The sequence below is a fragment of the Furipterus horrens genome, unplaced genomic scaffold (genome assembly GCF_987537825.1).
Source record: "Furipterus horrens unplaced genomic scaffold, mFurHor1.1.pri manual_scaffold_4, whole genome shotgun sequence".
Classification (NCBI taxonomy): Eukaryota; Metazoa; Chordata; class Mammalia; order Chiroptera; family Furipteridae; genus Furipterus; species Furipterus horrens.
In genome coordinates this window covers 166,511,851-166,535,825 of record NW_028327174.1, presented here as the reverse complement: position 1 = coordinate 166,535,825, position 23,975 = coordinate 166,511,851, and the positions used below count along the sequence as shown (strand labels likewise).

The window sequence follows — 23,975 nt, the reverse complement described above, 5'->3', positions numbered from 1 at the left end:
AAAACTCCAAAAAGTGTTGACACAAAGTATTATCAAATAATTTACGATTGTCCTGGCTGGTGTGGCTCAGTGGGTTGATCGCAGACCTGTGAACCCAAAGGTTGCAGGTTCCATTCCCAGTCAGGGCACGTGCCTGGGTTGTGGGCCAGGTCCCTGCTTGGGAGCGCGTGAGAGGTAACCAATTGATGTTTCTCTTACTCACTGATCTTTCTCTTTCTTCCTCCCTTCCCCTCTCTCTAAAAACTTTAAAAAAATAAAAAATAAAAATAAACCTGTGATTTTTCACAAATCTATATTTCATTGCTTTATAATTTAGTGTTTAAACATTTTTTCAAAAAGATTTTATTTATTTTTAGAGAGAGGGGAAGAGAGGGAGAAAGAGGGAGAGAAACATTGATGTGTGAGAGAAATATCAATCTGCTGCCTCTCACACACCCCCAACCAGTGGCTTGGCCTACAACCCAGGCACGTGCCCTTACTGGGAATCAAAATGGCGATGTTTTGGTTCATAGACCGGTGCTCAATCCGCTGAGCCACACCAGCCAAGGCTATTATTCAGTTTATAAATAATATTTAAGTTTAGTTCAATTTGTCTGCCTTAAAACAACATAAAGTCATAATTGTGAGCACATTGTTTACCCCCTTTTCCCACATGTTTTTGGTCCTAGGTTGGGTTTAATATTAGCATCATTACTCGTCTGACCAGATTATGAGTCTGGTATTTTGTGCAATCTGTCAGTAAAAAGTTTGAAAACATATCACCAGACTTTTTATGCATGTATTAGTTATATAGGTATATTGTCATATTAATATATTGTATACCTTTATTATAAATGGAAAAATTAAATGGAGGGGTTCAGATAAAAGTTCTCATTTTCAGTGCATCACATTGGCCTGTCCTGTGTGGCCCTAGGGCACACCTACTCTACAGACCACTAGCCATGCATTTCAAACAGTCTTGGAGCTGTAGCCCTGGAAAGAGAGCATCTTTAAGATAATGAATGCAAAACACCTTTAGGGGCTTGGGTTTTTTGACCTCCTTAATAAGTCTGTTCTTTTTAATTTTGACTTCCTACTTCAGTAATTGCCTCTGCTTGTCATTCACAGCATCTGTGTCTGTCCCTGATTAGTGTGCCTGCCAGTCTTACTAGACCACCTCCTTCCCGTTCCCTCCAGGTCCTTTAATCCAGTCAAATAGGTCTCTTCATGCCTAAAATGTGTTCTGTGGTTTTTTTTTTTCTTTATAAAAAGCCAGGCCTCTTTGTCATACTTCACATGGCCTTCCTCGGTATCCTTCAAGGTCTGGTTCCAATAACACTGCCTGTTTACTTCAAGGCCTTCCGTGACTGCTCCAACAGGAGGCCATCACACCACTTATTTTTGCTCTGATGTCTGTAATAATACTTTTTCCATGTGCCTCTTTTGTTACTCCAGCTAGGTAGGTTGCAGTCTGCTTAAAGCTTGAGTTTGAGATTTATATCTACCCTTCCCAATGAGTCAGGCAGATTAGGCGCTTGTTACATAGCATTTAATGTGCTTCTTCTGTAGAGTGGTAGTTGGATCCTGGAACTGTATGAAGATTAGGTAAAAGCTGCTTGGCAAAAAATCATAGACTTCTGGTCCAGATGAAGGCGTAGGTAGACACGCTTCAGCTCCTCATGCAACCATAGAGAGAATTATAGCCAGATCTCAAAACTAATAACACCCAGAACCATCAGAAAATCAAGCTGTGTGGAAGTCCAACAACCAGGATTTAAAGAAGACGCATTCATCCACATGGCTAGGAGGGGCAGAGTTGTGGAGACAGGTGGAGAGCAGCAGCAGCAGTGGTGGCCCAGCTGGTGGGAGGGATACCTTAGGAGTGAGTGATCCCAGCCCCAGGCCAGACTGCACAGTCCAGGGTTCTAGACTGGGAAGACAGAACCCCGTTACCTCTGGCTGTAAAAACCAGTGGGGGTTAGGGCGGCAGAAGAAACTGCTGGATTTTCGCGGAAACTCACACCCTCTGGCATTCACCACTGGGGCAGCAGCTGAAAGGGTTCCACTTGCACAGGGGAAGGGAGTAAAGTGACTGGAAATGCGGTGAGTGCTGGGTGAACTGCCAGAAGCCAGGCAGCAGCATTGTCCCCTCTCCGAGCCCTCGCCACACAGCTGTAAACTAGTGAAATGCGTTGCCTTGCCCTGGCAATTACTTAAGGCTTAGCCCCACAAAATTAGAGGTGCCTTTTTTACATAGGACCTAACTACTGAGATGGAGTTAAAGCAGCTCTATCTAATACACAGAAACAAACATAGGGAGGCTGCTAAATTGAGGAGTCAAAGATATATGGCCTAAATGAAAGAACAGAACAAAACCCCAGAAAAAGAACTAAGTGAAACAGAGATAGCCAACCTATCTGATGAAGAGTTCAAAACACTGGTTATTAGGATGCTCAGAGAGCTCCTTGAGTATGGCAAAAAAAAAAATAAATAAAGGAAGAAATGAAGTTTACACTAAGTAAAATAAAGAATAATCCACAGGAAACCATCAGAGAAGGGAAGGAAGTTGGGATTCAAACCAATGATTTGGAACATAGGAAGAGATGAACATTCAACCAGAACAAAAAGAAGAAACAAGAATTCATTAAAATGAGGGTATGCTTAGGAACCTTTGGGACATCTCCAAATGTACCAATAACCAAATCATAGGGGTGCCAGAAGGAGAAAAGGAAGAGCAAGAAATTGAAAGCTTATGTGAAAAAATAAGGAAGGAAAACTTCCCTAATTTGGTGAGGGAAATATTCATACAAGTTCAGGAAGCACAGAGTCCCAAACAAGTGGGACCTGAAGAGGACCACACCAAGATACATCATAATTAAAATGCCAAACATTAAAGATAAAGAAAGAATCTTAAAAGCAGGAAGAGAAAAGAAGAGAGTTACCTACAAAGGAGTTCCCATAAGACTATCAGCAGATTTCTCAAAAGAAAGTTTGCAGGGAAGAAGGGACTGGAGCAGATTTCTCAAAAGAAAGTTTGCAGGGAAGAAGGGACTGGGAAGTATTCAAAATGATGAAAAGCAATCTACAACCTAGGTTACTCTATCCAGCAAAGCTATCATTTGGAATGGAAGGGCAGATAACGTGCTTCCCAGACAATGTAAAGCTAAAGGAATTCATCATCACCAAGCCCCTATTACATAAAATGTTAAAAGGAATTACTTAAGGAAATGAAGAAGATCAAAAACATGAACATTAAAAAAGCAGCAAATTCACAGCTATCAGCAACTGAATCTAAAAAACATACACATACTACACAAACTACCAGAACAGGAATAGAATCATAGATAAGGGGATCATTTGGAGTGTTATCAGCTGGGAGGGGGAAGGGGGAGAATTGGGAAATGGTGCAAGGACTAAGAAGCATAATTAGTAGGAACAAAATTGGGGGATGTTAAGAATAACATAGGAAAGGGTGAAGCCAAAGAACAAACCTATGTGCATGAACCATGGGCATGAACTAAGGGAGGGATTGCTGGAGGGAAGGGGGTAACCAGGCAGAGGGGGGCAAAAGGGGGAAAAATTGGGACAACTGTAATAGCATAAGAGTAAAGTATACTTAAAAAAAAAAACTGTATGCAATAGCTTTGCTTAACAATTTTGACTCTTCATTAAGTCATGGGACCCAGGTTAAAAATGAATCCAGAGTGTGGGGCCTTATGCTAAAATTCAGAATGAACGCTTATTAGATATGTGATAGGACTTTAGTTCTAATAATCTTATCTAACCATGTTTGTTCAGTTGTTTTCCTTTTGGAAACATGATTTATAGTCAGATTATCCACTGAGGCTTCTTAATGGGGAGTTTAATTATAGTAATAGACTTGGATTTGTACTAAAAAACAGAGAGAAAAGGGAAGCAGCATGTTGCTCAGGCATGTGAACTGAGTGTGTGCATCAGTTAGTATCCCTGGAACCACTGCTTATTTCCTCAGGTGGACCGCAGCCCTGATAGCCTTGTGGGTAGGTTGAATTACAAGGTTTGCCCAAGGCATTAAACTTGACTTGTTTCTTAATAGTAATGATTATACTCATTGATTATTTACTTAGAGTCTTTACATAGTCCCTTTGCTCTCTAGACATTTTCTTAGCAATTTCAAATATACAGAAAAGGAGAAAGAAATATACAGCAAATACCCATATTGTACCTACTTATGTGATACCAAAAGTAAACATTTTGTAATGTCTGCTTGTCAAATATCTTACATAGAGCTTTTGTACCTCCCACCCCTTTAATGGATAAATGGTTAATTCTGGAAGACTAACTCTGGAAAAGGTGAAGCGATTGTTAGAGGTCTGTGCCTTTCCTTAGCTACCAACCCTGTTTTAGACTGATAGCATGGAGGAGGAATTTTCTCCAAGTACATTTTAAGAATTCCATTTTAACAGGTGTTTCTAATACAACATTTTCCTCCTAAGCTTGCCCTTTGTGTTTTGGCATGGTTGTATTAGGCGATCCACAATTATACGGTGTTAGGGTACTTTGTTTTTCAGCCTGCACCCTGAAAGTGAAATTTGTACTTACACGGGACAGCCAATTTTCCTTCCTAAGCCCTCTTGTCGTTTGGCCTTATGTATTGCACATTTAAGATGCAATCAGTATATTTGTTGGGGGAAATAGCTTTAGTGTTGATAGGTGGGAAACAAATAATTGTGCAGAAGGACTCTGACCTTGGACTTTGTGTGGCTGGAAACTGTCCTAATGGAGAAGTTAACTTGGCTCCAGAAGCCATGGGGTGATAGAGGGGTGTGAAATACCAGAAAACAAAACCTCTTTGAGTCCTTCTGTATGTGGAGGAGGCTCTCCAAGTCAAGGGGCCTCCCAGAGTGCAGCCTCTGTCCCCTCTTGATGCCTTGAGCAAACAGCCCATCAGAGCCTCTTACAAGTAAGGTGACCAGCCAGTGTATTGACACGCACAGACACAATAGAAAACTGCATTAAGAGGCGAGCCATTGGGATTTGCAGTAAATATATTACAGAACACAAGTGACTTGCCGATACTGCTTGTTTAGCAGTTTGCAAGGGCAATGACAGTATGGATTTTTGAATTAGAAGGGAAGGGCTGTTCTTTCCCTGTGCGGGAACATCTAACTTGATGGCTGGGGAGAAAATTGATTTAGAGAACAAAATGCAGCCTCCTTTATTTGTGCCATTTGAAAGGCTTCTATGGATTAGTGAGTGAAAATAAAAAGGTTGCTTTTGGTTTTGGAAAGGGGGTCTTAACATTGATCTGCATGTTGGTCTGGTATGGGGAGAATAAAGGATGGGCCACCAGGATGGAGGAAGGGCAACCAGTCCCTGTGCAGCCTGCAGCTACAGTTGCCTGCGTGGTTCTTAGGAGTTGTCTTTTTCAGCTTTGGTTTTCAAAAGTCAGCCTTGTGGGTTGTTTATTGTCCAGTAAGCTTATTTGGTACATGAGAGTGAGGAGTCATAGTCCCCACTGTTGAGCTCCCACATGCCCTAGGAATTGTGCTGTAGGATCTCTCTGTAAATCCTTCCAGTCCCCCTGATCCCCCTTTGTGTGGGTGCCAATTATTCCTCCTTACAAAAGAGTTAACAGGCTAGTAGGTTAGGGGATGAAGACAGGACCTACCCTAGAGGGTAGTTACCAGGATTAAGTGAGTTTCTTCATGCAGGGGCAGCTACAATTGGGCATGTTATGTGGGCACTCTGAGGATAGCTGTTGTTGAAATCTGCTGTTGATCCCTTTAAAACTGTACCCTCTTTTTGGAATTTTAGGCCACACACCCACCTTGTTTTTCCAAGACCAGTTTCCTTCTTCCCTCCATCTGAGTTGTTCACTTTTCACTCCCCCTCCACCTCATTGACTAAGCTTTTTAAATTTGTTTCCTTCTTAAGATCAGAAGCATTTATCTTAAGGTTCAAAAGGAATTTTTTTTTTTTTTTTTTTTTTTTTTTTTAAGTCAAACGAAGCTCCAATTGGCAGCCTGTTGTCTAAGGAATCTAGAGGAATTCAAGTGCCGTATTTAGGCCAAACAGTAAAATGTGCCCTTGGAAGGCATCAGCCTTAAGTATTTAATACAGCTACCAGTGAAAATAGAGTTATGTTGAGTTTTTTCATTTAAGGGGATAGATGAAGCACAAAAGAGGATTTGGTTCATTTTATTGAAGTGAGTTTTGGCAGAAAAAAGGATGGGAGGTGCATTTCTGATTTTTTTTTTTTTTTAATGTAATATAGAAACTCCAACTCATAATATGAAGAGACTTTGTTGGGGGAAGGGGGTAATGAATTACAAGACCAGCTTGTTGCTTCATTAGGGAAAGAAGTTTTCACCATTGACGAGATATATATTTTGGCTATGAAGATATCCAAGGTGCTGTGCAGAAAGAAGTGTGAGTCGGTCACTGTGTTACGTTCTCCATGCACATCATGGGCTTGAGGTTTTTGTGGACAGTCACATTCACAGCTTCTGCTGTGTGCTAATACTTGGAGATCAGGAAAAGAAATGCACAAGGTGGGAAAGGGCCACTAGGATTGCACATACTGGAAGTTCAGACTGTTGTCTCCTACTGCCCTGCAGGATGCAGTAGACACTTCTTGTGTGTCTTTGTAAGTATTGGGGATAAAGGAGAGCACATTTGAGACACATTATGCCAGTAGCTATTCTCACACTCGTATAAACGCTCAGCTACCTTATGGCATCTGTGTGTTGAGAAGCTACACATTTCTGTCTCTTTGTGTTTAGCCTGAGGAGGTCCTGAAGTCCTGTGTATCTGTAGGGAAAGTGTGAGGTTCTTGACAACCCCCTCAGCCTGCCAGCTGGCCTGGGTTCCGGAGCCTTTTTCATTTGTGAGCTGGCTGGATCTTTTACAGTGCCTGGACTGTGAGTTCCTGCAGAGCCAGTATCCTTGCACAGCTACTAGGAAGATTGGACTTGGACCACTGAAATGTATCCAAGGTCTGTACTTTTTAGCTGACTGAAGGCCAAAATCGAATCAGGCACTCAGGAGGGGAACTGCTAACTTTCAGATCTTACAGAAAATCTCTATTCCATGATTGACTATGCTGGATACTGTAATATTTGTGAGTTAAATGCAGTATAAAGAGGTGTCACACTTTGCTTGACTTTCTCTAAGGGCACAGGGATTTTTCAACTGGTTGTTAAATCTGTATCATTCTTATTTCTTGACTAATGAATCAAATATGGCTTACCCACCTACAGAGCCCCAGAAACATCCATGTCAGCATATATTATGATCTTGTGCAGCCATTGTTTTGGTCATTATTTTATCACAAGGTCAAATATCCCCAGAAAGCTGTGATTTCTTTTTTATTTATTTTTTTCATATTAGCTACTGGAATTACTCTTATCAGTTTCCCTCAAAGTACTGAACTTGCTCAAGGTTTATGTGGAGTGAGTGAGTACCAATTGTTGCTTCTCAAAACAGTATAAAAGGAAGGGGCTTTTGAAGAGACTTTGCACTGTGAGAATATTGGTATTGACAATGTTTATAATTTGGAGTGTAGTTTGAAGACCAGATTCTACTGTTTGTCGCATACTGGTTAATATGGCTGTAAAGAGGAGATGAATGTGGCTACTTTTCCAAGTCTATTACTCAGGAGGACTGTAAATTTGATTGGCTGTTACAATTCTAGCAGAATCATTCGATTTGAGAGCAATAGAAAGATAAGATATCCAATTACCCAAATGATTTGCAGGGTTAGCCAACGTTGTCATGGAGACACGAGTTGGAACAAATTAAATTTTAAGCAATAAAATAATCTTAAAGCCCGTCTGGGAACAAGAAAATTTGGCAGTGGCACTTACCTGAATTGAATCTTAGCTTGACACGATGTTGTTTGACATTGATATACTGTGGGGGCCTAAACTTATATATGACACAACATTTCCTTAAAAACGTAGCTTGGCCAAATGAGTAAAGGGGAGTATTAATATAAAATAGGGATAGTAACATTGATTCCATGGCTTAAATGATGATTAGGCTCTGGATTCCCAGGAATATTTTGTATTTTAAGGATTGAAATGCCTTAATAATAATTAAGCATCATTAATTGGACACTTGAAAAAAGATTGACTTCTTAGCAGCATGCAGTTTTTGGAACTGCTGCTCCCTTTGTGTGTGTTAACAGACGCAATAGAAATCTGGGATGTCTTTTGGTGGGGGGTGGAGGTGTAAGTATGCATATATTTGCATGTACAAATAAGGAGATTTTGGCACAGGCTCCTGCACTGCAGATGATTTTCTGTATTTGTTAAAATTTCGATTTAGCTGTAGGACTGCGTGTAGACTGGAAAAATCGCCTTCCAAACTTTAGCCAATGACCCAAAACCTGAGTAAGCATCACTCTGGGGCTTAGAAGGTTATTTTCCCCTATTAACGTATTTATTGTTTAACTGGTTCCTGGCTTGTGCCACAGATTTGAAAACACCCGAGTGGCCCAGAAGGAGGGAGGGCTTTTTATCCACATGTCTATTAGACAGATGGAGATGAAAATTGGTCTGAGGTCAAGCCATTTGCAGCGTTCTCACAGCCTTCGATTTTCCTCTCATCCTCACCACAGATCATCTCAAATGATTCCGTAATGACCAAAAGTGCAACCTTGACCTTTATTCCCTGGTGGATTACTGTGTTTCACAGTCCAAATGGCAGGAAGTCTATGCTGTTCTTCCAGAAGGAGCTCAGCATTATTGAACCAGCCCAGCCCTGTGGGAACCCTGTGAGGGCAGACCAGTGAAACAGAATATGTGGGTTAAATTTGGTTTCTGGTGCTCTGGGAAACAAGAATTGACATGTCCTGAACCCACATAATTAATGGAAGAATATCTGGGATGCTTTCTAAAAACACATGAGCACAGAAATTGACTTGTCTACTTGTAAAATAACTGGTAAATTATAGGAGCAGTAACTTCTGGTGGCCCCATGTTTATAAATTGTCTCACTTTCATAATTTCGTTGTTCTCTCTTCTTTAATGCCCCTCCCCATTTCTTAAACAATATATTGTAACACTGTATCATTTTAAAATTATAAATTGTCATGGCCAGGCATTAGAGGACCCGAGGCTTTTCTTTAGCATACTTTTATTAGTGACATCTAATTTATATATAGTTTTGGTCAATCCATGTAACCCTGAATAAATTTTCTCTCATACAGCATAGTTTTTTTCCCTTGAAAAGTGGCTTGAGAATTATCTTGGAGAAATGATGATGATTTTTCTCTTGCTTAGATATCTCTGTGGATTGTATTGTGATGTGATGACTAGTGTTTTTAAAAGAATAACTTAATTTGTATTTTAAGTGATACTCTTGTTTGCCTCCACCTCATAGCTGCATTAATATTCTGCGAATCTTTAATACACTGGTGATGTCTGTCGTCTTAGCATCTTCTTAAATACTTAAAAGCTTTTCCAAAAGGTTATGCTTTGAAAATTTTTACCAGCATCCCAGATTTCATTTTAATCATGAGCTAAGATGCTTTTGAGAAAATAGTTTTTTTTTATGTTGACTTTGCTGTGCACAAGTGTTTTTCTACATCAGTGGCTCCCAACCTGTGGCGCCCGCCACTTGCTGGGTACAGCAGTACACTGTTCCTAAGGCAGAGGCAGACTCCCAATTTGTAGTGGAGCCCCCTCCCTTAAAATCTGTCTTCTGGCCACTCAGAGGGCAAATTTCATTCTGGAGCTTGCAGGTTTCTTGGCACATGATGTTGATTGACAAGAGAATCCCAAGTTCCAACTGGAAAGGCCGAGAACTTTGTCTTCCTTCCCAAGGTACCACCTCTCTGGTAATGAAGCCTGTGAGGGGAATAAGGCCCAGGGGTGGGGCTTCCAGACTTGAGACTGAGTTGGGGGCTCAGTGGCTTTGCTCTGGGGTCTTACCATTGCATACTCTGTAACTCGTGGCCATTCCATTATTGGGTCACTGGGCACTGGTGGTGTAGGCCTGCTGGAGGAATAGTTGCTTTCCCCAAGAAGTCACTCCAGCAGTGTCATTCATGTGTAGTATGCTTTTAAAATTGGGGGCACCATCCCACAGTCACTTCAGGTAGGACATTCTTCTCCCACTATCTGGATTGGCTAAGGGAAATAATCACACCAAACTGCTAATCCAGTGATCTCCAAACAAGATGTGGGGAGCGGGGATGGGCAGTGCTCAATCCAGTGATCAGTAGTGCTTGATTGTAGTTTTTTGTCATGATGGAAGGCGTGGAGATAGCGGTCTCAGACTGTTGGAAGTCAGTACCAACCAAAGAGAGGTGACGCAGGCCTAAAACGGTAGTTATAATGAAGAGCCTTTTAAATTATTTACAAATTTTGAAAAAATAACCTTCCTTGAAACCTGGTTTTCAGAGGTGACTTGATTTTTGCATATTCCTGGGCATATTACATAGGCATATTTTATTTTCGTAATTGTAATGTTAGCCTTCCTACGGTGATGATGATGATGATGATGACGATGATGTAGTTGGCTTTTCCTCCCACTAATTCTGCTATTGTATGGTATTACCTAATTTCTTAAGAGCTCCTTCATGATTAAGACCTTTGAAGAGGGTGAAAGGTGTATGTTTGCTGGGGTGTGTTTCTGGGGAGGCTAGTTCTCTTTCCCTTCCGAGAACAATAAATGTTGACTTCACAGTAGTGTTCTGTGATTCACCCTACAGAGTTTGTCTTAAAAACCTGTGGCGCAACAGAGTGCATTTTCCTTTCAGGCTGCCAAAAGCTGTCTTTTCCCATCACGGGACAAGTCAGTGCGATTTCATGTGAACAGCACTTTCTGAACCCTATCACAAGGGCTTCTGAATAATGGAAATGTGCTGGGTAGGCACTGAAACAGCTGCCACGCTTTTGTCAAGGATGCATCTTTACCAAAATGACAAATTAAAGCCCAAATGCTCTGCTTGGCAACAGTTGGGTCAAAACATTTAAATCATTAATTAGAAGGAACTGAAGGGGGGAAAATTTACACAAATACACAGAGTTGCAGACTCAACTTCATCTTGGAAATGCAACTGAATTCTTAAAAAAAAAAAAAAAGAGGGCAGCCCTCAAGTGGAGCCTGCCAAGCTTGTCATTTGCAAATAAATCAAAAGACCATCATTGTAGGAAGGAGAACCAATGAATAGAGTTGCTTTGTCATTCTTTGATGGGCCCCATACTCAAGCCTGCTATTAAAAATGAATGCATTCAAGAGACTCCGCATTAAGAACATAAACAATTAAGGGCACTTGAGTTGCTCTGCTGAGAGCTGCCATGAAGAAGATACAGAAGCGAGAGCTTTCTCCGGAGATGCAGGCCCCTGCAATCTGTCTCTGGAGGAGCCAGAGAATGGGAGCAATTAGTGTTGCTGTCTCCGCCTGGACAGCCTTCAGCAGGTTTTTTCCCCTTACTTTTAACCCCTCCTTGTTTTCAGAGAAGTTGCAGTGAACACTGAGCAGGGAAAGGATAGAGTCTGCACCCAGTTGGAAAGGACTCAGATTTAGAGTGCTGCAAGAGCTGCCAAGTGAGGGGGAGATGGAACACAAAAGTTATTATCTGCCAGTAATTGGTGACTTATGTTCTGATTAATTGAGCCACTAAAGGGTTTCTGTCATCTGGTACTCTTTGTTTTGTTTTAATCATAGGGTTTTAAGAACGAGAGAGATTACATTGCCATGGGTGGAATCATTTAAATGAATATTGTTTGAGGTTGTTTCCTGCAGTAGGCAAATGGGTTCTGACATCCTGGGTTTGTATTCTTGTGTTGGCCTTGTTTTGTAAAAATGTGTGCAGGAGGTGGCCATGGCATTGTGGCAAGGCTGTGGAGAGAGGTAGGCCTGACTTCCACGCCCACTAGTTTTTGACCCTGGTTGCAGGGGACCTGCTTATATTGCAGACTGGAGAGTAGGTGGAAGAGGACCTGCTGTGTGCTAAGCAGTAGGCCGCCACTGTTGTGGTTAGGGGGTGACAGCACTTTTCAGGCTGTGGTTCTTAGGCCAATAACTGCAGATAACCTGGAGACGTTATAGAAGTGCAGATGCTGGGGCCTCAGAAACTCTGGGAGTGGGGCCCAGCCATCACGGTTCAGCAAGTCTTCCAGGTAATTCCAAAGCAGTCTTAAGTTTGAGAAGCACTCATAACCTCATCGCAACCTCAACTTAATGATACCCCAAGTCCTTTTCATTTGGATTTCTCCAAAATGTGATTAGTTATTTTATTGACACAATTATATTTTAAACAGAAAGCTACTCTGATGTATTAGAATTAAAGGCAAAATTAACCTTTTCATGAGGTGCTGTGGTGGGAGATAGTAAATCTGGTGACTATTGGATGTTCTGAAGGAAGTCTCTAGGCCAGTGGTTCTCAACCTTCCTAATGCCGTGACCCTTTAATACAGTTCCTCATGTTGTGGTGACCCCCAGCCATAACTAAAGCATAGTGATTAATCAAAAAACAATATGTAATTATATGTGTGTTTTCTGATGGTCTTAGGCGACCCCTGTGAAAGAGTCGTTTGACCCCCAAGGGGGTTGCGATCCACGGGTTGAGAACCGCTGCTTTAGGCCAAGAACTCTTCACCCCCCAAAGGGGAGCAGTGTGTTAGAAGATTATTTGCAGTGTTTTGCATATGTCATTTTGGGTATGTGGTTTTTATTCAAAGATCTTGAATTTTCTCTAGCTACATCAGATGCCACCTTCAGGAAATAGGGATGTGTTTGAAGATATGTTTTTGTGGGTTTTGCTGTACTGGAGGGCCAAATTGCTGTTAGCGTGATACACCGACTCTCTCTGCCTGAGAAGAGGACTAAAGTGCAGTTTGGCTGTGACTTGCTTATCTAAGGTTAGCAATTTATAGCTGAGGTCCCTTGTTAAATGCCTGTTCTGCTTTGCAGAGCACTTACCTCAGGGCAGCAAGGGTACAGTGCCCTTGTCATTGACAGACTGGGACCACTTCTTGTGGTACCATGGTTGGCTGAGAGATGACAGAGCTGTGGCTTTACGCTGTTGCAGTCCTGTTTGGGCTGTATTGCTTCGCAAAACAAGGCTGGACTTAACCAGCTTTATTTCTGATCTTGACTATGTCCCAATTTTCTGCTTTCACTTCCTGAAGAAAGAGCTAGGCAAAGAATGTGGCTTCTAATACAGCTTTATGATCCTTTAGATGTTCATTTCTCCATGTGTTATTTGAGGCTTGTAAGAGGGCTAGGCATCCAAATGGTTTTAGTGTTTGCCAGCATTGTTGCGATTCAGTGCCATTGTCAGTTACAGGCATGGTGGGCCTGACCACTTTTCCTGTCTTTCTAGTTTTATTGCACATTTAGATAGTAGTTCAAAGGTGGTGTTCACAAGGTCAGTGGAAGGAAAAAAGTCACTAGTAATCCTACTCCCCAGCATAATTGCGGTTTTTATTTTAGGTATCAATAATACTTGGCCACATGCATATGTTGTAAGAAAAAATAAGATCACATCTTTGTTCTTCTCCTGCTTTATCTGGTAATGTTGGTCATTTAAGGATCATTATCATAAACATGACTTTAAGGGTTACTTGTTCTGCCTTTGGGTTGATGCAGTGTATTTGACTGTTCTCCCAGCATTAGACAACTGATTTCTCAGGAGGGCAAATTTAATTTTTTTCAGAAACTTTGTAAATGGTGGTAATACGTCGAACTGTTGTTACATCTTTACCTGTTTTTTTATCTTTTTTTTTTTTTTTTTTTTTTTTTTTTTTTGCTTTGAAACTAGTGCTGCAATGAACAGCTTCATGCATAGAATGCTTTTCATTTGAACTATTTCCTTAGGACAAATTCTTAGCTGTGGGAAGTCTTATCAAAGGGTTTGGATAATTTCATGTTCTTAAAAGACATTGGCCAGTTGCTTTCCAAGACAACTACCAATTTACTCTGTCATTAGTAATTTATGATCGTTTCAGTTTCCCAGAGGATTCATTATTTGTTGTAAAAAACAACAAACCTAAACTGGTGCAGAATGACCCACCTTACAACAAAATTTGTATTTTGTTTGGTTGCTGGTGAAATTGAACATTTTTCTGTATTAAATGTCATTTCACAGACTCAGAAACTTCTAGTCAGAAGGGATTTAGACATTATCTATTTATTTTCTTTTGTGTGCTTTGTTTTCATGTTCTCGCTCATCTATCTGTTGCCAGGTACTTCTTACTTGCACTCCACTGTGTTTTTCTCTGGGCTTCCTGCTTGGCTTAAGGAAACCAAAAATCAGTCTGCCAGCTCTCAGCATAAGCAGCATTTTTTACGATCCATCAATTTGCAATTTAATGGTGGTGGAGTTTCCCCTCCCTAATCTGACTTTGGGCGAGGTGCCATTGCATTGCTTTGAGACCATGGGCAATTACTCTTAAGCAGTCCTCACCCTGTTTTGAGCTTCAAACAGCATTCATTATACATTACTTTGTAGTGGAGAAGTGAGCAGACCTGGGGGAGTGGCCTCTTCAGTCTTGTAATTAAACTAGGTGTAAGCAGTATGAAAAGGTGGAGAGTTGAGATTTCAGGAATCATAAAATCCTAAAACTGAAGTTCAGATGCCCAGAAAATGTCTTCTGTTTAAGAGGCCTGCAAAATGCACCAGGGTTTGGTTCAAAAGATATTTGAGCATATTTAATATAGTTAAAAATAGATGAATCTTGTACCTACTAAGTGTTAAAAAGAAACAGCAGCCCCAAAATGGAGTTGCTTGTGCTAAGCCTCACATTGGCAAACCAAGACTTAACACCTAACCTAGTTGCTGTTTTTAGCCTTTTCCAGGAATGTAACCTTTAACCAGTCCACCTGGAATTACGTGGTCAGCAGCAGTATTGAGGTAATCTAACTGATAGGCACCCCCCTCGTTCCCCTTAGTTGGGCAGCCTTGCCTGAAAGAGAACATTCTTTGGTAATAATTTGCATTTTCCTTCCCCTTTCTGCCTTTAAACACCTTTCCTTTAGGACAGCTCTTTGTAGCTCCTTTCTTTTTGCTGGATCACATGCTGCCTGATGCATGACTCATTGAATAAAGCCAATTAGATCTTAAGATTTACTCAGTTGAATTTTGTTTTTTAAGGTAAGATGTGATTTGTTACTGTAAACAGAGACTTGTTCTCTAACACTTCAGTAGTAGTTTATCTGGTTGCTTCTTGATCATTGGGTACGTGGAGATTTTGCTTTAGTCAGTGAACCATTCCTTGGAAACAGGTTGACTGTGTGCCCTGTGGGCAGTGTTGGCAGCAGGGGTGCAGTGAGGAGCTGCAGCAGAGGGTTTAGTAGGAGCTTTGGTCTCATGCTTCCCATCTTGTGTGGAGAAGTCTTGTGTGCTGGAAGCTGTTAAGAATCTCTGTGAAAGCTTTTTATGTAAGAAGTGATTTTAAACAAATAGTCTTAGTGTACCCAAAGACAACAAATGCTGTAGAGGTTCTTGAAGGGCCAAGAGAAGACTTTGTGTACCGCTGTTATGGGGGAAAGGCAGCTTCCAAGTGGATGTGAGGTAGGCCTCGAGGGATTGGCTTAAGAAAATAGCTCATTATAATAGTTCAGCTGTAGTTTACATATTAGCTTACTTGATTTTGATGAAAATCAATTCTGATCGAAGACCGAAATAGATTGGTAGTAAGAGAACTGTGGCCAGCTGGTTGAAACGACTTAAGGACACCTAGTACTGGTTTGCTGAGATGGAAACCCAAGCTTTTTGGTTATGAGGGCCAACTCCATTAAGCAAGTCAGTGAGGAGCATTGGTGTTGCCTCAGTGGGTGGAGGCCAGCCATGACGGTAAGGCTTTATGCTGGGGCCTTGACCCAGCTGGTTAGTTCTCTGGACACAAAGGTTCTGTGCAAATCTGGTTTGGATATAGTTCTTAAACACAGACTCAACGTATTGGCTTAACATGGTGTCAGAAATATAGGCACAAGGAAGGTTTATATAAATATAAATGCTTATAAAAGCATTTATGACTATTAGTAGGTACCAAATACATCTTCAACTTTCATCAGGAAAATGATTTCCAGATGGCACATATAGTTAGCCTGAAGTTTCTTTGTTTTGTTTTTGTTTTTTTCTCATTGGAGTTGTCTAGGCTTTGGAAGAGGTAGAAGGCAGTCTGAAGAGCTTACAGAACTTTCTTAGTACCTGCTTAAGCAGGGTGAAATATCCAGTTTAACCTGCTTGCAAACTCTGTGGTCAGAATAGAAGCATGGGTGGGAAACACTAGTTGTTAATTTGTGTTCAGTTAAAGGTCCTGCCTTGAAGCAAGAGATAATACTTAAGAATTATTGTTGGTTTTTATGCTGCTTTTCAGAGTTTTTTAAGGGCTGGAAAAAACATTTATGAAACCCTCCTGGGTGGTAGTGATGTTTTAGAACTCACAAAGAAAGCACTACCAGGGAAACAGGTGGCATCCTGCCTCACACTGCCTGAAGGTAAGAGCTCTCCTTATGAAGAAGCCAGGACAGCTCCAAGAATTTCTGGGTAAACCGGAGGTGAGACCTTCTCCCTCCTGTTTCTGTCTTACCTACTCTAACCCAATTTATGTGGTCTATGCTTTAATATGTACTTCTTGTGTTTTTTTCTTTAAGTAACTACTGTTCATTTCATTTAGACCAGGTCTTAAGTGTCTCCTACAGTTAAAATCAGTTCTACCTTAAAGCCACATACTATTATTAAGTAAAGAAATCATCTTTTCTTGACCAAAATAAAGGTCAAGTACTTAAGTATAGAAAGTATAACCATAGCAGCACTTAAAAGAAAATTAAGAATGGTATCTATAATTTTGGAGTGTTCTAACTCTGACGCAGCAGCCAGGAATATAGAAACATTATTCTTTAGTTTGACCATATAAAAACTTAGTAATGCACACCATAAAAAACCCAGAATTTACTTATAAAAAACTGTATGTGTATTCTTACATGTTTAAACTTCAGTCACCTTCAAAGTACTCTCCATTTGATGCAATATACCTGTTGAAACTTTTTTCTGCTGCTCAAAAACAGTTTTTGAACTGGTTGATTTTGATGCCTTTTAGTGCTTCTGCCTTTTTTTGTTTCACCTTTTCTACATTGGCAAAATGTTTTCCTTTGAGGACTTTTTTCACCATGGAAAGTGAAAAAAGTCAGTTGGGGCAAGATCTGGTGAATAGGGAGGGTGGGGAGTGGGTGTCATGCATTTTTTTGGTTCAAAACTGCTGAACACTCAGCACAGTGTGGACAAGTGCACTTGTAAATCACCCGTCATGAAATGGGCAAACGTGTTGAAAGAGCCTTCAAAAAAATTCACCGAAGCCGAATGCAGCCTCTCACAACAACACCAGCTGGTACAGTGACACAGATGGATTCCTAGAACATTTACCTAGTGGGGAAAGCCTGTACTACAAGGGGCCTTCTCTCCAGAAGATAATTCCAGTTTCTTTTGGGTCCCCACTAGTAGAACCAAATATATGGTGCAGAACCCTGTTGCAAAGGAAAGGGAAGTCTGCTAGTGCTTTCAAGGAAGAGCTGTGACCTTGAGTTAGCTTGAGTACATGGCCATTATATGATGAATTGGGTGGGGCTGCCCAGTTCTGTTTTTGTACCTGGTGCAGCTGCATCCTTTTTCATACATCTGTTTGCCCTGCTGGTTAAATCAAGGTCCTGAGTTGGCTCTCTATAGCAGTCATTTCCCCTTCTAGTACTACATTTCTTCCAAGGCCCAGGCTGGAACCCTATCTCATTGGTGGTTGGGGAGAATTGAGTTGGGCTGGCCCAAATCCAGTCCCATCAAACCAAAGGCCTTATTGCTCAGATAACTGGAATCATCTTAGAAGACAAAAACCAGCTCTCTTACATACTTGAATATATGGTTTCTGAGGGTTCTACTTTATCTTACTTATTCCATTCTCTTTTTCTCAAAAGGCTATGTGCTTCATAATTTTCTTCTGTTCATGATTTTTTTTTTTTTACAACTTCGCTAACAAGCAGCATTAATAAGCATTGACAAAAAAGATGAAATAAGTAAGGTCAATACTGGCACTCTTTAGATGACCCTTTTTTATTTTTAATTTTAAAGGTTGTAACTGTTTCTTCAGAGTTAGAGAAAGGCAGAGCTGTTTTGTGTTGCTGGAGGGTGTGGGAGGTGAGGAAGGAAGGTGGATCCTACCATGTGCTGGAGGCAGAACATCCTTTATTCTCTCCCTCGCCAGTTTGTCCCTTGTAGCAGAAGGATCTTGTGGATTTAGAGCTGAGCAGAGACTTTTCCTTCCTTCTTTAGAACAACCCAGGTTGCAGACATTCAGGACGTATTTTGTTATATTCAGCTGAAACGTGGGCACTGTCACTGAGGTCTTTACATTTGATGCTGAATTGTGGCAAAATTTTATAGATACTCAGAATGACTTGACTTGACTGTCCCTCTTTGAGTTCTGTTTTAGCATTGTTTTCTTGGCTTGTTTAGAGTTGGGGCAGGTGGAAAGAGGTCCGTGGCCTTCTTTCTTCTGGACTCACCCTACACCTTATCTTGAAAGCCAGACTGTTTTGACGGTGCTCGTGCTCCCCTGGTTTCTGACACCATTTGAATGAACTTGCTCTAACTACATAAATGCGCCATGGAACGCCATAATTGAATAAATCCATGAACGGGTTTACAATCACCAGGTTAAATGATTATATAGCCTTAAACCACGTAGATTTTCCAGTTCAATTAAACTGCTCATTATCTCTTATTTAAGTGACCAATAAAGTGTGCAGTTATGTCTTGCTTTGCAAGTGGGATTAATATCTACTGTTTATCTCAAGATAAATATTAGTAAGGTAGCCTGGGAAAGCAATTTCATGCCCTCAAGTGTGAGGCAATGGAGGGCTAAAGTATTGGATATGAAGTTTTATCTTTCTGAACTGATTATGAAGTATACTAAACATTTATATGGCTTTGTCTTTATAGACTGAAATCGCCAAGAGATTGAATACGATTTGTGCACAAGTCATCCCATTTCTGTCTCAGGAAGTAAGTAAAACTGTTCAGCTGTTAAAGTGCAATTATGTTGCTTCTCTGTTTGCAAATTAGCTAGTTTTAAGATGTTAATTTTATCACAAGGAACAAGTGTGAGAACATCTGTTACAGCTGTGGTGTGCAAACCCCCTGCTATTCCATCTAGCAGATCCGAGGGCGCACTGTAGAAGTGGTGGCAATAGCTCAACCTCAAATTAATTTTTTTCTTTGGAAAACTGCAAAATGACTATCAAACAAACATAAAGCTTCTCTTTTCTTTGAGGAGTATAAGCTTAATAGCTACTGATGGTTCCAAATGTCCTTTCTCTAGAGAGCTTTTCTTATACCGAATTTTAAAAGTGGTTCCATCAGGGTCAACTTGACCACAGAAGCGTTTATTTCATTTGTTCTTGTACAGTGGTTGACTTAATGCTATCCGTGGAGGGAGTGGATGCTAATACTCTTAGAGATGAGCTAAGTGTTCATGTTACCTTAGCTTATGGAGCCATATACATATAGAAGCCATTTTATTAAGTTAAAAAGCCACAGAGGTCTACCTTTAATATTTTGAGAGGAAAAAGCTCTTTATATCAGTAATCTATGATATTGACTCAAAACCAGTATATTTTAGTCTGGCTTTAAATATTGGATACAAGCTCATAAATGCTTAACTATTTTATGTGTGTACAGGATGCATATATCTTGAGACAGTGAAAAACTTGTTGGACGCGGAGCTGAATTACTCTCTGTTCTTGTTGGCATGTACTGTTCTGTGCTGCATAGCCCCACTTCCACTATTAAAGCAGCCTTGTTCAGCATAACTTTTACTTGATGTTACAATTTAGAATTGTTGGCCTTTTCAATTGTGTTGTTTGTTAGACTTTAGTAATGCTGGTCTCTGCTATAATCTGTCTCATGCCTCCTGAAGCACAGGTGTAGCTTTGCTTTTATTTGTGGGTGGAAGTTGGGAGGTGTGCAGAGTGTTTCCAGTCTGCGAATGGAGGTCTTTCCTTTCTGGAGGGTGGAGTATCTAAAGGCTAAAAAAGGAGAGGAATTCTCAGTGTTTCCAAAAAACTACTTGTGGGTTGAGATTTGTTGATCAGAGAAGTGATAGAAGGTTTAATGTTTAAATTTTTAAGCATTGAAATGGGTGTTTTAAAATGGTTGTAAAGTTTACCTGCTCAAACTTATCAGAACCCCTTCTGCGAACCAGGGTGATTGTTCACATTGCATACTATTTATTTTCTGAAGCCTTTTTGGTGTCTTTTTTGACTTTCTACCATTCTGTGTCATTTTTCCATCAGCAGTGAAGTGGTGCCTGGTGTTGGTTAGAAACAAGGGAAGCACTGTTCTGTTTTCCTTTTCCTTTTCTACATGTGTTCTGTGAAATAATGTGTGCTTGAGAAATTTTGCATATAAATCCATATTATAACTTCAGTCTGCATTGCATGTGGCATTTGTCTTTTTGTTATTGTTGGAAGGTACAGTGAAGCTCTTGGCTGCCTTGCTAACACTTTCTTCTCGTTGTTTTCAAAGCATCAACAACAGGTGGCGCAGGCTGTCGAACGTGCCAAACAGGTGACCATGGCAGAGTTGAATGCCATCATCGGGGTACGTGGCCTACCAGGTCTACCTCCTACAGTGTGTATAACCAGCTTTAATTTCTTACTAATTTGATGGCTTAATCTGTATACATAAAATAACTTATAGCTTAACATTGACCTACTTGATAAGGGTGGGAGGGAGAGGGGCTTCAGTTATGCTGAGGTGTGTAGGGGAAGAGCGTAGCATAAAAGGGAGATGACAGGAGAAACATAGGAGGAGAGGAAAAATCAACCTGCTTTTTAATGGAAAAATAAATATTGTTTATCCTGTGACACTTAACCACCTTTGCTCTAATAGCCATGTTAAAAAAAAAAACAAAAAGCAACTTTCAATTAGATTTTTAAACTCTTTTCCTTATTTTGTCTTACAACTTTAGATCACAGTGCGGCCAAGACATGTCTCATAATGAGCGTTTCATTTAGTTATCTTTGCTTTTGCCTTTTGCTTTCCTAGGGTATTGGAACCTAAATAACTGTTTGGTCTTTTTTTCTTGTACCTCTTTCATGAAGTTTTAAGTGGTACCCCAATGAAAAACACTCTGTCTTGCTGTTAAAGAAGTGATAATTGTCTGCCCTAGTGCCCTCTAGCCTTTCACCAGGTTTCTGCTCTCCTGTGTTGAGTTCAGTTAGTGCTCCTCCTGTTGACTGGTTGTCAATCACAAGTCATTTGCTCGGCAGTAATGAGCCTGGTGAACCCTGCGGTCCATCCCCTCTGCATGAGTTCACAACTCCCCCACCCCCCACCTTCAGGATCTAGGATGGTTCTCAGGTTTTCTGCCTTTCCAGATGAAGTGAAAGAAGTAGCTGAAACAAGGGACCATCCTTTCTGATTTTATTCATATGTGAGTGCCTTGAGCAGATTCAAATCACTCATTTATCAGTTTATGTTAATTGCTTGTGAGAAGATGTCCTGCTGGTCTTTATAGTTCCCTCAGACACTTTGTAATGATAATTAGACATGCTGCTGTACGGATTAAGAGTGCTATAGTCCAATGACGGCCACAGACAATGGAACCAGTTAATCCATCAGGGTTTAAAATTACATCCCAACTGGAGATGGAGAAAAAACATAAGAGCCAAGGAGGATTAAAGAATGAGCCTCAGCTTGAAAACTCTCCTTTCATCACTTTCTCAATTGCAGGTCTGCAGTCGGGTTGCCTGTGGTAAGCTATTGGCAGTCAATTAGGTGAAATAAACTGGGAGGGTGACCTTCATTTCCTTTTAATAGCTTTTTCCTCCCTGAAATGGGGAGCTTCAGTGGATTTTCAGCTTATATTTTATTCAAGCTGCTTTATTACACTTGACAGCTTAGCTCTGCATAAACAATTCTCCCCTTCTCATACTCCCCCCAGGTCTAGGCTCTGCATTTCTCCCCCTTTAGTATCACATTTTTGACTGTTACTTAGTGGGCTCTCTAATCACATTCAACAAAAAACACAATTACATCTGCATTTGTCTGCTGCCTTCTGTACCCTTTTCTTGTGTAATGAATTGCTTTATTTCAGAGATCAAATCAAATATTCACTGGTACTTTTGCATGTACCGTGTTTGATTAGCAAAGACTAATAGCAAATTGTACTTGTAGCTTGAGCACAGAATTTTTAAACCTAATGAACGAGGATGGAAAAGCCTGTTTTGATTAAAAGAAAACATATGCAAAGCAGTTCTCAAGTACCCAGCTAAACTTTGTGGAACATGTTTGTTTTCTGATAGGCTCTAAATTTTTACATATCGTTTCTTGATGGCAAAAGTGTGTTTTTAATTCTCAAAGGCACTTCTCAGTCGGACACATTAGAAAGGAGGAAATTGTATTAACCAGATGTTTATAGGTAATACTCATTTTGAGCGGAATCAGAAAGCAAAAATAACAGGTTAGTTTTAGAAGGACAGATGAATCGCTAATTTTATGAATGGCTTTAGTCCAGGAAACATGTTGTGGAGATTAGAAAGGCAGATTAGCTCTGCTAGCTAGCAACAATAACCCAAATCAGTGAATTGGGCCCAGCACAAGACTCAACGCCAATTGCATGTCTTCAGCATACTGGCATGTGCAGTTTTTATAAATGTAATTTTTGAATCACTTTATTAATTTATGTCAGCAGGCTCTTTTAAAGTTTGTAGTGATCAATAATTATCCCACATCGTGAGTTTCATTGCATCGGCATATGCTTGATTTTTGCTTGAGAGGAATTGCGTGCGTCCTGGAAAATCGAAGTAGCATAAAATCGGGTTGACAATTCAGTGGACCTTTGAACCCCTTCATTGAACATGCAGTGTGTCAACCTGTCTTCCCCAGAGGGGAGGAGGCTCCAGGAGGCTGTCTGTTCCTACAAGCAGCAGCTGCGCGCAGAGTAAATGCAGCCCCGTTTGATAGCAGCTGTCAGTATTGTTCAGGGACAGATTTAGGGTAAAGAACAATGGGAGAGGCCACGCTCTTCATCTGCATCAACTTTCAGGCTAAGAAAAGAAATAGTAATTTAACGGTTTAGACATCTATTACAAGTGTGAAAGATCCTGAAAGAGTACCCTTTAAAATGCAAATGAGCCGAAACATTCTCATTCCCTTTAAGGTACAATCAAGGAGCTCACTGCTTGCTTGACAGGGCTAAAGATATTTCTCTTTAGCAAACCTGGAGAAAGTTAAGTATTCTCAAGGACATCAAGCTTCTAGGCAGATTTAGCTTGTGTACTGGGACTAGGGATGCTCTTTTAGGAGGAAGAGAAAGGATATATTCTTTCCATCCTTGCTGAGTGAATTAATGGTGCCCATTTCTCACCAGAATTGAAAACTTGTTCTTCTGAAGGAAAAATGAATTTTAAATCTCTTCCACCATAGCACCTGCCTCCAGCTTTAAATTATTACTGGTATGTAAGAAAAATAGTTTCTTAGATAGTTGATACTTAGAAAAAATTATTGAGATGTTTTGTTATACATTTTTTAAAGTATCTTTCACTGATAGCAGATTGATAATTGGCAGAATAATAACTGCAGCCCTGCTCTTTGAATTTTGCTTTTCATAAGCTCTTTGGCTATTAAGCTTGTTATACTCTTGTAACAATAGAGTACTTAATAATGCAGAGATATTAATAGGCACAGGGTTTATTTGTTTTGATACACAGCTCACTTGTGCATTAGAAATAAATTAATTGTGCAAAGGGATCGTACCCATTTGTGACCTAGATTTTTTTTAAAAATCAGGATAGTCTCCACAATTTAAGCATTGTCTCTCAAAGATTTTTATTTTTTTGTACCTAGAATTCTGTTAAACATGCTTAAAACAAAATTAGCAAAATGATATAACACTTTACTTGTGGGATAGATAGTTAATGGCTAGCTGAAGGCAGAAAAAAATTGACTGAAGGGCTCTTCAAGATTGCTCCCCACTGTATTGGGGAGTTTGGAACTAAAAGCTCT

The 23,975-nt window shown here is 40.3% G+C and overlaps 1 protein-coding gene across 4 annotated transcripts in view; it reads left to right on the top strand.

Annotated features, from left to right (window-relative positions):
• Nucleotides 1–23,975, top strand: part of TLE1 (TLE family member 1, transcriptional corepressor) — an 84,720-nt gene that overhangs the window by 9,704 nt on the left and 51,041 nt on the right. For 2 of the 4 annotated variants that reach the window (XM_090274202.1, XM_090274205.1), the window contains exons 5-6: nt 18,909–18,971; nt 20,493–20,597. In XM_090274202.1, coding sequence (XP_090130328.1) covers nt 18,909–18,971; nt 20,493–20,597 — 168 coding nt within the window. The remainder of the gene's footprint in view (nt 1–18,908; nt 18,972–20,492; nt 20,598–23,975) is intronic. The other 2 variants (XM_090274206.1, XM_090274204.1) reach the window with 1 other exon arrangement.